The sequence below is a fragment of the Eleutherodactylus coqui genome, chromosome 8 (genome assembly GCF_035609145.1).
Source record: "Eleutherodactylus coqui strain aEleCoq1 chromosome 8, aEleCoq1.hap1, whole genome shotgun sequence".
Classification (NCBI taxonomy): domain Eukaryota; kingdom Metazoa; phylum Chordata; class Amphibia; order Anura; family Eleutherodactylidae; genus Eleutherodactylus; species Eleutherodactylus coqui.
This window is the reverse complement of record NC_089844.1, coordinates 118,423,789-118,438,734: the sequence shown is the minus strand read 5'-3', so window position 1 is coordinate 118,438,734 and position 14,946 is coordinate 118,423,789. Positions and strand designations below refer to the sequence as shown.

Here is a 14,946-nt window from a genome sequence, read left to right as displayed (position 1 = left end):
TACTAAGCTGTCATACAATAAACAGAATCCCGTCCCAAACCACAATGGATGGTTCTTAGCAATTAACTGGAACTTCCTGCTACAGCTTACACTTCTACAGCACTACATATTCGCCTGGTGGCAGCAGCATTTGGTACTATTTTTTATTTCCTTTGAGCAATCTAAACTGCATACCCCACTGAGTATACACACCAACTTTTATTGTATTCTGCCCTATAGTTTTCTTGATAGAGAGCTCTGGACTCGTATAGATCAATTATGTTCACCCTGTACCTGAGATACCGGCCAGATGGATCGTCATGAAGCATTATTTATTCCCCAGTACATGTTCAAGTGATCAGCACTTTAAACTTCAAGAGGGAAAAAACACAAAGTATAAATGATAAGGTCTTCTGTTCCGGATCCTGTCTTCTTTACTGTTCCCAATGGGAAGCCCATTGCTTGCATGTGGATATACAGTATGGTGTATAATAGAGCATCCGATTTAATGGTCTGCTTATTGAATAAACACTTAGTTTGTGTGGCGAAGTGTCCATGGATAGCCTCACGGTATCAAATACCAGAACAAATGCCCACTGCTAACTACAGCTGTCATTATTTTAGGTATTGATCTGTGGGAACTTTAAAGGAATGAAGATAAAACCAGGCTCCATGGGAAAGTCTTCTGGAGCCTACGACGTCCAGGTACTTCCATCTCTAGAAGTTGTATAAACTCATTATAAGTTGGGTTATTGTCATATCTATAAAAGTAAGACAATGATATCCTGAGAACTGTTCTTTTTTATGAAAGGCTTTAAACATAGATTTCTCACAGCTTATATAATTTATTTGTGGTAAGATCCCCGGGGTGGGAAGCATGCTAGCCATGATGGTGAAATACTATTTTAGATGCATCAAAACTAATTTCGATTTCTTTTTAAAATACACTAAACATCCACCAGACTACAAGTTTCTACACAATACCAACGCTGCATAATATGCTGTGGTCAGCAACTAAATCAAGTATTGTGAGCACATCTACCCCGTGGTGCTCCCCAAGACTGGTGTAATCCTCGATGTAGATGCAGCTTATGTTGTAGTTGAAATCTCTTCATTATATGCTTATAACATGTATCGTACTTTATTGTTGTAGATAATTGATGCTGATGGCAGCGTCTTACCCCCAGATCAGGAAGGGGATATTGCAATCCGTATAGCACCTCACAGGCCTTTTTATCTCTTCACTCAATACACGGTAATATGATTTATAAACAGGACTTGGCTATGTCTTTATTTGTAATTTTTTTTTATTTCATGGTTGCGATCCACTCAAAATTAATCAATTTTGATATTTTTTTTCTATCTTCTTCCATTGTGTGTTTACAGCAAATATTCAGACCTATGTTTCCATGGTAACAGAGTACAAACAAAGCCTGTGTGGTCTACTCCTTCAGTTAAAAAGGAAATGTGTCAGCTCGACCATGCTGTCCAAACTACAGGCATCATGTTATAGGGCTGGAGGAGCCGAGCAGATTAATATATAGATTTATGGGGAAAAATTCAGTATAACTTGTATTTTATTTATATCACTGCTCATTCTGGACTGACAGTCCAATGGGCAGTCCTGTCAGTGACAGCTACCTTTTTATGTACAGTCATATACAGCTGTCAATCACTGATAGGACCGCCCATTGGACTGTTCAGCTCAGAATAAATAGGTTTAAATGCATAGAATACAAGTTAGGGCTTTTACCCACTAGTTCTTTTTAACGCTGTGACATGGCTGTGTTTTTTTCAATGGGACTTTCTAATGTTAAAATTACATCGCACAAAAATCGCAAATGCACAAACTTGCGGCTTTTGTGCGATGCGATTTTAACATTAGAAAGTCCTATTGAAAAAAACGCAGCGACATCGCAGCGTTAAAAAAAACGCTAGTGGGTAAAAGCCCTTATACTGAATCTTTCCCCATAAAACTATATATCAATCTACTCGGCTCCTCCTGCTCCATCACATGATGCCTGCGGTTTACGCTGACAGATTCCCTTTAAACTCCCATGTGTTCAGTTTTTGTTTACACAAAAAGTAAGAGACAGATGAAAGGGTGAGTGACTGCAGGATCAGACTACCCATGCTTTGTTTGCAGTCTTTTACTATAGACACACATAGGTCTGAATAGGAGCCGTGGGCACAAAGGAACAGCATGTTTCTAATCAAGACTATTTGCTTACTTTTTATTGTATTGAAGCATTGAAAAAAATGAAGGTGCACCAACTCTAAAAAGTGGACTTTAGGGCTTATTCAGACGTGCATATATCGGCTGGGTTTTCACGCCCAGCTGATATATGCTGTCCCTCCCACTCACCGTCTCTCTGCTTTTCTCCTCCCATCCGAGCGGTTTCAATGTGAGTGGGCAGGATGGGGTGGAGCTAAGCTCCTGCCCCCTCCATGCCCCTTGTCTATAGCCAGCAATGGGAGTGGGCGGGACAGCAGAGCTAAACTCTGCCCCTGTCCCGCCCCCTCCCATTGCAAACGCAGGAGTGGAAGAGAGAGGCAGAGAGTCGGTGAGTGGGAGGGAAGGGGGGACTGCTTAGATTGAAGCGTATATCGTCCGGCCGTGAAAACTTCGGCCGATATACGCTCGTGGGAATAAGCCCTTACAGTAATTATGTGTTATCACATTTTTTAATTAATTAGTCATTTGTCAAAAGACTGTCAAGTGTGGGTCCAGCAGCTGGAACCAACACCAACCTGTTTACAATTTACAGCACATTATATAATGTACCGTATATACTCGAGTATTAGCCGACCCGAGTATAAGCTGAATCAATATGTTTTACTACAAAAAACTGGTAAATCTAATTGACTCGAGTATAAGCCTAGCTATACTCGAGTACATACTGGGTAAAAAAAAAAAAACCTCCATACTCATCTCCCAGCCAGATCTGTGTCTGTGCGGCAAGCTGCTTGAATTCTCCCTGCTGTCCTCTCTGCTCGGCTCTGTCATTTGTCAGTACTCTGTAAATAAGCACTGTAATTGAATCGAGTGCCAGCCAATCACAACCGGCGCTCGATCATTCACAGCCAATCAGTGAATGTCATTCACTGATTGGCTGTGAATGATCGAGCGCCGGCTGTGATTGGCTGGCGCTCAATCCAATCACAGTGTTGACAGCGGGGGATGACAGAGCCATGCAGAGAGTACAGCGGGGGATGACAGCAGGAAGAATTCAAGCCGCTTACCGCATCGCCACCGGGAACACAGGAATTCAAGCAGCTTGCCGCACCACCGCCGGGGACACAGACGCTGGCTAGGAGGCGAGTATGGTGGGGTTTTTTTTTTAACCCTTCCCTGACTCGAGTATAAGCCGAGAGGGGCTTTTTCAGCACAAAAAAATGTGGTGAAAAACTAGGCTTATACTCGAGTATATATGGTAATCATTTAGCTTTTACAGATAATGGTAGAATAGAAAGTTTGTGAAGACGAAAAAAATGATCTCTTCTTCTTGCCATAACATCCGTTGACAATAGGGCGATCCAGAGAAAACAGCCTCATCCCGAAGAGGAGATTTCTACCTTACTGGAGACAGAGCCAAAAAAGATAAAGAGGGCTATTTCTGGTTTGTTGGAAGATCCGATGATGTTATTTCATCTTCTGGGTAAATATCATTTATTGAGCACAATGGACCTACCGTAATTTATCACCAGTCACACTGATAAATCGGCCTTGTTACTTTAGACAACCAATCAGAGTTCAATTTTCATTTCTTAAACTGCTCTGGAATAAAATAAGCTGTGCTGTACTTACCTGCTATGGACAATATTACTTAAATAAAAGTTCTGCTTGTGCAATTATTCTGGCAACCATATTGGAATCTGTATCCTATAGCTGTAACTCCAATAGGGCCATGCATTTCCATGCTTTTAGAGGGAAAAAAAATCTATAAAAGTAGAACTATACGAGCCTTTAATATGGTAGACCATAAGGTTCTACATAACACACCATATCACAGGCCAGAATACAACACAGGCTTCTAAATGAGTTCAAGCGCTCAGTCAGCTCCATCAGTCCTACTGAAATGAATGAAGCAGCGATGCACATATGACCACTGCTGGCTTCATTGCAGCACACTCTGCACTCCCTTTCTTAGGATAGGTGGGGATCGCAGAGATGAGCAAGTTGTCCTGTATCCTGTGCATGGGACAACCCTTTAACCCCTTAAGGACACAGCCTTTTTTTCTTCTCTTTTTCCCCATTTTTGTTTTTTCCACCTCCCTTTTCAATGCATGGTGTGTACTGAAAAGTGTAACTTTCACTACGGGAGCCTGGGGGTCATGTGACCCCAGGGCTCCCTGCTACAGCAGAGCTACAGGGTCCCACAAGACCCTGATCACCTTTGCCAGTGACTAATGTCACTACAGGGGATGTTTTTTCCTGTAACTGGTTACATGATGTCATGGGGGACATAGATAGTAAAAAACATAATTACAAACACAAGTAAATAAAAATTACAGAATACAACAGCAATATATATATAAGAAAGAAAATAACCCCAAACCATCGCTGTATGCGCCCTGTAAATCAAAACCATACATGTTATATATCAAAACGTCCGAAACAAAATGAAATATACTAATTTTAAAAAAAACTATAAATGTTAAAATAATTTTTTTAAAGCTTTTTACCCCCAATAAAACTAAAAAACAGGAAAAAAAAGTAGTGTAAAAGATATTAAAAAAATAGCCCTATATGTCACGGAGAAAAAAAAATAACACAAAAAATAATTTTGGTAGCTGAAGGAAAAAAAATAGGGCAGTAACAACTACCACATGGTTAAAATCTCTAAAAAGTGTCTGGTCTTTAATAGAGATGAGCAAGCACCAAAATGCTCGGGTGCTCGTTACTCGAGTTGAATTTCCCGCGATGCTCGAGGGTTCGTTTCGAGTAACGAACCCCATTGAAGGCAATGGGCGACTCGAGCATTTTTGTATATCGCCGATGCTCGCTAAGGTTTTCATTTGTGAAAATCTGGGAAATTCAAGAAAGTGATGGGAACGACACAAAAACGGATAGGGCAGGCGAGGGGCTACATGTTGGGCTGCATCTCAAGTTCCCAGGTCCCACTATTAAGCCACAATAGCGGCAAGAGTGCCCCCTCCCCCCCCAACAATTTTTACTTCTGAAAAACCCTCATTAGCAAGGCATACCTTAGCTAAGCACCACACTACCTCCAACCAAGCACAATCACTGCCTGCATGACACTCCGCTGCCAATTCTCCTGGGTTACATGCTGCCTAACCCCCCCCCCCCCCCGCACGACCCAGTGTCCACAGCGCACACCAAAGTGTCCCTGCGCAGCCTTCAGCTGCCCTCATGCCACACGCTGGCCTCATAGCCACACCACCCTCATGTCTATTTATAAGTGCGTCTGCCATGAGGAGGAACCGGAGGCACACACTGCAGAGGGTTGGCAGGGCCAGGCAGCGACCCTCTTTAAAAGGGGCGGGGCGATAGCCCACAATGCTGTACAGAAGCAATGAGAACTCCAATCCTGTGCCACCTCCGTCAGGAGCTGCAAATGTGGGCATAGCAATGGGGAATCCATGTGCCACACAGTATTCATTCTGTCAAGGTGTCGCATAGCTCAATCCACACTGCAAGGGGAAAGCCGTCAGCGTTCTGCCCCCTACCCAAGTCAGTCAGTGCCTTTGTGCCAGACAGGTCAAACACCGCAATGGGAACTAAGTTTGCACCAACAGCATAGGTGGGTCCTAGGAAACCCAAGACATGAACAAAAAATTGATCTGAGCGGCCAAACATGGCAGACTTGCACCACGCCCACGGCATAGGCCTCGGCCCACAGATTCAGCAATCCTAGGCTGGAAGCGGACTTTCACTGCACCCAGGACATAGGCCTCTGCACAAACCCTCAGCAATCGCGTGCCTACAGCGGACTCCAATGCTAGCGTAGCTGTGCACGTCTCATCAGCGCTGTATTGATCCTGTAGTTTGTCCCAATGCAGTGCCCCGGATAGTAGAGCTAACGTCAGATTAAATACAGGTGGGCTTCGGCCCACACTGCATGCCCCAGTCAGACTGGGGTTCTTTATATGTAGACACAGGCAGGTACAACTCCGTGTGGACCAACAGCATGGGCGGGTCCCAGGAAGCCACCGGCGTTACATAAATAAATCCCATTGCATTGCCCAGCACGGCTGAGGTAACGTCAGATTAAACGCAGGTGGGCTTCGGCCCACACTGCATGCCCCAGTCTGACCGGGGTTTTTAATACATAGACACTGGCAGGTACAAATCCATAATGTGAAGAGGTTGCGTAGGAGGAGGAGGGTGGTTTAGTGGAGGAAGCATACACCGCCGCAGATACCAGCACCGAGCTGGGGCCCGCAATTCTGGGGGTGGGTAGGACGTGAGCGGTCCCAGGCTCTGACTCGGTCCCAGCCTCCACTAAATTCACCCAATGTGCCGTCAGGGAGATGTAGTGGCCCTGCCCGCCTGTGCTTGTCCACGTGTCCGTTGTTAAGTGGACCTTGACAGTAACAGCGTTGGTGAGGGCGCATACAATGTTGCGGGAGATGTGGTCGTGCAGGACTGGGACGGCACATCGGGAAAAGTAGTGGCAACTGGAAACCGAGTAGCGCGGGGCCGCCGCCATCATGTTTTTGAAAGCCTCCGTTTCCACAAGCCTATACGTCAGCATCTCCAGGCTGATCAATTTGCTATGTGCACGTTTAACGCTTGAGCGTGCGGGTGCGTGGCGGCGTACTTGCGCTTGCGCTCAAGCAGTTGCGCTAGCGACGGCTGGACGCTGCGCTGAGAGACATTGCTGGATGGGGCCGAGGACAGCGGAGGTGAGCGTGTGGGTGCAGGCCGGGAGACGGTCGTGCCTGTGTCCTGAGAGGGGGGTTGGATCTCAGTGGCAGGTTGGGGCACAGGGGGAGAGGCAGTGGTGCAAACCGGAGGCGGTGAACGGCCTTCGTCCCACCTTGTGGGGTGCTTGGCCATCATATGCCTGCGCATGCTGGTGGTGGTGGCTCCCCGGCTGATCTTGGCGCGACAAACCTTGCACACCACAGTTCGTCGGTCGTCTGCACTCTCAGTGAAAAACTGCCACACCTTTGAGCACCTCGGCCTCTGCAGGGTGGCATGACGCGAGGGGGCGCTTTGGGAAACAGTTGGTGGATTATTCGGTCTGGCCCTGCCTCTACCCCTGGCCACCGCACTGCCTCTTCCAACCTGCCCTGCTGCTGCACTTGCCTCCCCCTCTGAAGACCTGTCCTCAGTAGGCTTAGCAAACCAGATGGGGTCAGTCACCTCATTGTCCAGCTGCTCTTCCTCCGAATCCTCTGTGCGCTCCTCCCTCGGACTTACTGCCCTTACTACTACCTCACTGATAGACAACTGTGTCTCATCATCATCGTCCTCCTCACCCACTGAAAGCTCTTGAGACAGTTGCCGGAAGTCCCCAGCCTCATCCCCCAGACCGCGGGAACTTTCCAAAGGTTGGGCATCGGTCACGACAAACTCCTCCGGTGGGAGAGGAACCATTGCTGCCCAATCTGGGCAGGGGCCCGAGAACAGTTCCTGGGATTCTGCCTGCTCCTCAGAATGTGTCATTTTAATGGAGTGAGCAGGCTGGGAGGAAGGAGGAGCAGCAGCCAGAGGATTCAGAGTTGCAGCTGTGGACGGCATAGAACACTGGGTGGCCGATAGATTGCTGGATGCACTTTCTGCCATCCACGACAGGACCTGCTCACACTGCTCAGTTTCTAAGAAAGGTCTACCGCGTGGACCCATTAATTGTGAGATGAATCTGGGGTCCCCAGAAACTTGCCTCTCTCCTAATCCTGCAGCAGTCGGCTGCGATACACCTGGACCAGGAGCTCGGCCTGTGCCCACACCCTGACTTGGGCCTCCGCATCCTCGCCCCCGTCCACGTCCTCTAGGCCTACCCCTACCCCTCAGCATGGTGTATTACGAGTAGAGCAGAAACAGAACGCTGTAATTAAATGTGACGCTTATTGGCCTGTGGTTGGAGGCTGACTTAGCTTACGGAACGCACAACAGAGCCAGGAAACAATTATGCGCAAGCCTGTAGTGAGACCTAGGTGCGTATGACTGAGCTACTGGAATTCACAGGGCAGAACCAGTCAAGTGGCCAAAGGCCAGTGGTAGGCCTTAAGTATTTTGCTTCAATTTTTTAAAATGGTGAGGTGAAAAACCAGACAGACACCGTATGCAGCATATATATGTATACTCTTTCCCTCTGGCGGGATGACGGCGATCATGTAACGGACACAGCAGAGCCAGGAAACAATTATGCGCAAGCCTGTAGTGAGACCTAGGTGTGTATGACTGAGCTACTGGAATTCACAGCGAAGAACCAGTCAAGTGGCCAAAGGCCAGTGGTAGGCCTTAAGTATTTTACTTCAATTTTTTAAAATGGTGAGGTGAAAAACCAGACAGACACCGTATGCAGCGTATATATGTATACTCTTTCCCTCTGGCGGGATGACGACGATCATGTAACGGACACAGCAGAGCCAGGAAACAATTATGCGCAAGGCTGGGTATTAATCAGCGACTACTACCCCCAGCAGACACGCCGTAAACTGAAGACGGTCACAGGCAGGCCAAATATAGTATTTTTTTTCCACTTTTTGGGAAAAAGCCCACTGCCTGTGATATAGCTTGTATATGGATTTCCCTGTTGGAGGATGACTGTGGTTACTGAAAGCACAGTGCAGCCAGGAAACAATTATGCGCAAGGCTGGGTATTAATCAGCGACTACTACCCCCAGCACACACGCTGTAAACTGAAGACGGTCACTGCCAGGCCAAATATAGTATTTTTTTCCACTTTTTGGGAAAAAGCCCACTGCCTATATAGACAGTATATCTCTTTCCCTGTACCACTGTCCCTGCTCAGCAGTACTGCCCCTATACTCTGTAAAATGACTGCAGACTGAGGACGCTATGGTCTGCACGCCCGATATACAAAAAAAAAAAAATTGTGCAACACTGCTAAAAGCAGCCTCAACAGTACTGCACATGGTCAGATGTGGCCCTAAGAAGGACCGTTGGGGTTCTTGAAGACTAAAATAACACCTAACACTCTCCCTATAGCAGCTACAGCAGGACGGCACTTTCCCTGATCTCTCTCAGCGTGCATCTGTGGCGAGCCGCGGGCGGGGCAGATTTAAATACTTGGGTGTCATCTGATCTCCCCAGGGCTCATTTTTTGCGGTATGCCCTGTAGTTTCTATTGGTACCATTCTGGAGTATGTACTTTTTGTTTGCTTTTTATTACATTTTTTTTTAAGACAGAGTGACCAAAAAAATCACAATTCTGGCTTTGTTAATAGTTTATTTCTGACATTCAACCGTGCATTATAAATAATGCATTACTTTGATAGATCGGACTTTTAGGCCACTCTCACACACCCGCTTTTTATCACGATATTTTGAATGCTGCGGTAATTGCGGTACACAGCTCCCATTAATTGCGCCATTTAACGACCTGATTTTCGAGCACTGTCTGCTCTATTTTGCTGCAATTAACGCACCTCATTACCCATCAGGACAATGGCGTGTGTTAAAACCCACTGTCGGAGGCAGTAACCTGCGTCCAAAAACGGCGGTAAAAACCTGAACATCGAGGCAATTAAAGGGTTAACAGCTCCAATCAGCGGCGTTCCTATTCGGAGCTTTCATGGGCAAGTGTAGGCTGTAAGGAACAGCCTACACCTGCATTGTATGGAGCAGAATCGACCCACAATCTCCCTCCATACATACCCCGAACCTGCAGGACATAACTGTACGTCCTATAGCGTTAAGGGGTTAAAGTTCTCTATTAGGAAACTGTAAGAGACTCCATGTACAGCCATATACTACTTCACGAGGCACTGTATTCTTCACTAGAAGCATTGCCAAATACCTCCATAATATACCATGCAGGTATAAAAGTCAGAGTCTCCTGGAAGTACATTATGGATCCATATAGTTCTACAAGTGGCACATTACAGATCGGCAAACTGGTCTTGTGCATGAGACCTTAAACAGTATGTTTTTTCCTTCCTCTGACCAGATATCGTATTGGACCATTTGAAATAGAGAATGCCTTGATGGAGCACCCGGCTGTAGTAGAATCTGCAGTGGTCGGCAGTCCTGATCCGGTCAGGGGAGAGGTAACCTTCAGTTATCACTTGTCTATAGTACTGAAATATTTTGGTTCCTTCACGGTGTAACTAAATGGTTTAAGAACTCCTGACATATCATAGTGACATGTCAGAAGTTTTCATCAGTGAGGGTCTGGATAGGAAGATTTTCAAAGATTGCTAAAACCAAGGGGCAGAAGTTGAACATTGTATCGTTTGGCTGAGATTGGCAAGCGATGTAAGGATTTATAGACTTTCTTCTAAGTTACAATTTAAAGCAAAAGTTGCAAATAATGACACTCGTATAGAGTACATAGGGTGCAGTCATTGCATGGGCAGTATGATTGCCCTTCCCACCTGTGTATACTAAAATTTATTTGGAAGTTGGAACCAGGAAATTCGACATCTCTCAAAAATAGTCGTAAACTCTTATTTTAAACAAATCTAACCTGATGAACTGGAATTTCCAAGTCTAAATGCATGAATATCATGTTAACTTACAAATAAAATACTCTTGCACTTTGATTGGATAGTAAAACCATACATATTTTCATAAAATATTACTAAAACTGCATTCATATGGCCGTTATGTACCTGCATCGTTGTATCTGTATTATAGCTTCAAATCCTACACCCCACATAGTTCATGAGAACTGAAATTACAATACCATAAGGTTCTAATGGTAATTAATTGTGGTTCATTGACTGCCTTACGTCCATCTGAACGCAGCTTGATTCAGCATCTCATCTGTCTTGCAGTGGTAGAATAATGGAATTTTACTATACGAAATATAGTTTTTTTGTTAAGATCCAAGTGTATTCAACAGATCATGAATCAGCACATGTAATTCCTCATGCACTTAAATGGTTTGTTCCTAAGAATGTGAACAACCGCAGTTTACAGAATGAAGGTCAGGGGATCCTGTTCTCTCAATAGGTGGTGATCACAGAGATGAAACTCCCACCTATTGTAGTGTCCCAGAACGTCATTCTGGTCCCCTCCATAATTGTCATACATGTATTGTCTTATGTGGATGCACTGTGCAAAGCTGTCATGTCGTTTTCTGTATGTGTGTTGCACAGCTGCAGCGTCTGAAGGGTTAACTCCCATAAAATCATTGCCTGTCAGCTCTGCCTGCATGTGAATGTATCTATCCTACTGTGTCATGTGGTAAAAGTGAGGTTATAAATGTTAGTGTCTCAGATCGGGAAAGTTTGTTGATGATCATCCATCTGCCCATGCTGTTGGAGGACCCACAGTGATGCAGGGAAGCACCTTCAGCTTCCCTGCATTGAAAATGGAGAAGAAGGAGAGGCTCCCCATGTTGAAGCTGAGGATCTTCTCTCTTCCTGATCCGTTGGAGAAAGCACAGGGGCACAGGGAGACATCTCTGGTTTCCTTGTGTCTAATATGGAGGAAAAGGAGAGACACCCCTACCGCATTTGAAATGTATGAGAGAATGAGTGAGTCTATGCCCCAGAGAGAGTGAGAGCTCATTTCCCCAGTCCACTAAAACAGGTACCCGTTCACACTACAGGCATTATTTTTCCTGTGTGGCCGTCCGCTAGGATCACCACACAGAGGTACATGATTGTGACACCCAAGCGGATGTTGTGCGGGGTGCATCTAGGCTAAGCCTTTCTTCAATAATAGTCTGCCAGAGTGTATGTGGAGAGACCCCTACCTTTTACCTCCTCCAGAGTATAGTTAATTTCCAGTACCGGTGACATATAGATAACGTGGACTATAGGGCCGTATTGTTCCAACCTCTGAGCTTCTGCCTGTAATTTTATGCAAGTGAATTGTACCTGTAACTGCCTGTCATTTCAAGTTTATTTCAAGTAAAGTTTTACCGTTCCTGAGGTCCCGAGGTACGACACACAAGCTTCTGTGTTCATTACTCCACCGTATAGAATAACGGTGTGGGAACGGTGGCATCACGATGTTATATACATATCCCTACAACCATTCCCCCCTTGTGTCACCACTCGGCAACACCGTGACAAGGACTAGGCCTCTGGCCATACGCACAGTAAGTGTATGTGTACTGGTGTATTACAGGCCCTGATACATTTTGGCGTCACGAACTTGACAACTACAAGTCCCCTCATCCTGAGGACTACTGACCCTATCCTCTGCTGCGGTAACTCCCTCCGGGATTAAGAGTTGGTAAATGCCACTGTGACAGGTCCATGCACTACACCCTCCCAAACTTTAGCTATATGCGTGGGTAGAGAGTCATTGCCTGCAGTATTCCACGCTTGGGTGTTGCAGAAGTTGCAGCGGCCCCATTATCATCTACTCCATGGTGGCCTGTTGTTCTATTAGAAACTTATAGCATATCTCCAGGTGGAACAGCCGTTTTGATGTCCAGTTACAAGGAGCTGAGGAAGCACTGTTCGGGTTATGCGTTCCTTACCTTTCCTTTCATACAGCTATCTCCAGGGCTCCAGCTATACCAATTTCAACTGTAATCCAAATAGGAGGAGTAATACACTACCTCCTCAATTACTGATATCGCTACAACTCCCAGCGTTCTTTTTTTAAAAATTTTTTTTAACTTGCTTTATTTAACCACAATCTAGTATTATAATATACCAGGCAATCTTGATAGCCAATCTGCAATGGCAACCCTTGGGCCTTTCAGAGGGCCCCCAGCTGCCACGGGAAGCGATGGCACTCCGCAATCTCATTGCAGGGGCCCATACGGGACCCCTGAACAGTGATAGGGGGCATTTAAAAGGTCAACAGTCGCGATCAGCAGGAATGCTATTGTGACTCTTGCCGGCACATGTTGGCTGTAAGAAACTGCCGTCACCCGCATTGTATAAACTGGGCTCAACTCACGATCCCCCTCCATACATACCCAGAATGCACAGGATGTAACTGTACGTCTTGTGTCTTAAGGTGTCAAAGAGAAAAAAGCTGAGCACAAATTTATCTAAAACAAACATGTTAGGCTGACTTCACATGGGCGAGTGCGATATTGAGCCGTGAATCACAGCCCAATATCGTGCTCACCAACAGCAGATTGCCCCATGGATGCAGGGTGTTTTTATCTCAAAAAACATCTCGAATCACTTCGGGGATGTAGTGATCCTCCGCCATGGCTGTCAGCGGAGTTTCTCCCATTGTCTTCAGTGAAGAAACCTCGCATTGCACTGTGTGCAGCTATCATGTGGTGCGATTCTGCTGCCGGACCCATAGAAAATAGTATGCCATGCAATGCAAGGGCATGCCGAAAGATAGGATGTGGCATGATTTTTTTCCCGCATTGCAAATAAATAGATTCGGCTTGTTGCACCTCTGCGGTCTTTTCCCCCTTAGCCGGTAGAGGAGCTGTGACAAAGTGTGAAATACTGTCCTCCACATCTTTGACACGATCCCGCAAATTGTACAAGTCCTAGCATAAGAAGCCCACATCAGTTTTTGACTTCTTGTATTTTTCCAGCGAGTGAGGTCGAACTTACTTGGATAGTCTCCAGTAACTGTGCCATAAGTAGTTGCAAGTGGGCTACTGCTACTCAGGGCAAGATGTAGTAGACTCATGAGTTGGCGAGGATTACTCAGAAGGCACCCATGCATGATCATTAAATGACTCTCTTGTAGACTCCTTTAAGTGATCTGATAGTGAGGGTAGGGAGTTTTGATTCCTTCTTGGGGGTCTTGTGATTCCCCCGCTTACAGGAAGATGTGGAAGTGGTGCACACATGCTGCGTCCGGAGATGCAGGGTCTACAGAGAATGGCACAGACATCTTGGCAGAGACTTCCTTCACTGCCGGTGACTAGTCCCAGGTATTTCAGTCTATTAGGGCAGGCAATTTTACAGGCCAAACAGAGGGTATTGACTCAGGATAAGTAGGATCCCCAAGGAGCACAGGCTAGATGTGACCCTCCATGTTGGCTGACGGCCACACCACCCACTCCCAGCATTTTAGACTTCTTACAATTTATAGGTGTTAGGTTGGGGTGAAGCATCTGGTCTGACACATCTCTGATGGGAGAACCTGTCACATGCAGAGAATAGATCAGGTGTCACACTCCACAGGCATACAAGTACATTCAAATACGTATCGTTGTGTCATATACCTGAAGTATTTGTTTCATATACAGGTGGTAAAAGCTTTTATTGTCCTGTCCCCTACATATACTGCACACGACCAAGAGACCCTGACAAAAGAACTGCAGGACCATGTAAAGAAAGTGACAGCCCCTTACAAGTACCCAAGAAAGGTAGGTACCTTCAAAACACAACTGACTTTACATAAGAAGCTGCTTGAACTTGTACTAACTTCTTTTTTTTTGCAATGTTAATAGATTGAATTTGTTCAGCAACTGCCAAAGACAATCAGCGGGAAGGTTCGGAGGAGTGAGCTGAGAAATAAAGAATGGGGAAAAGCCTAAGGGCCAGCTACATCAGGCAAAACCTGCTATTACTAATACAGATAACATAGTCTTTTCCAATAATCCCTACACCACACATGTATGTAAATGTCCCTACCAACTAATTAGTGGGACACTAGAATCACATTTTTTGAACTATAGTCAACGGAAAATTGACAAGCATTTTCAGAGACAGTCAGAAACAATTAAAAAAAGTATTTACATCTTTATGAATCCAAGAACTACAATCCCAGGGCGCATGGAATCAGGAGTAAGAATGAAGCATGACCCAACAATCTATACCATGCTCAAATCTTGATCTGTGGGGCGTCTATCTTGTAATAGCGAAAAAAGTTTGGTACCATATTAGCCGGTAGAGCAAAATGTGATTGTTCCCAGCAAGAGA

The 14,946-nt window shown here is 45.6% G+C and overlaps 1 protein-coding gene across 2 annotated transcripts in view; it reads left to right on the top strand.

Annotated features, from left to right (window-relative positions):
- The window catches only part of LOC136576753 (acyl-coenzyme A synthetase ACSM3, mitochondrial-like), a 38,897-nt gene extending 23,951 nt beyond the window's left edge, over positions 1-14,946 (top strand). For both annotated transcript variants that reach the window (XM_066576303.1, XM_066576304.1), the window contains 6 exons: positions 604-684; positions 1,133-1,234; positions 3,511-3,638; positions 10,086-10,185; positions 14,271-14,390; positions 14,475-14,946. In XM_066576303.1, coding sequence (XP_066432400.1) covers positions 604-684; positions 1,133-1,234; positions 3,511-3,638; positions 10,086-10,185; positions 14,271-14,390; positions 14,475-14,561 — 618 coding nt within the window. In that variant the 3' untranslated portion in view covers positions 14,562-14,946. The remainder of the gene's footprint in view (positions 1-603; positions 685-1,132; positions 1,235-3,510; positions 3,639-10,085; positions 10,186-14,270; positions 14,391-14,474) is intronic.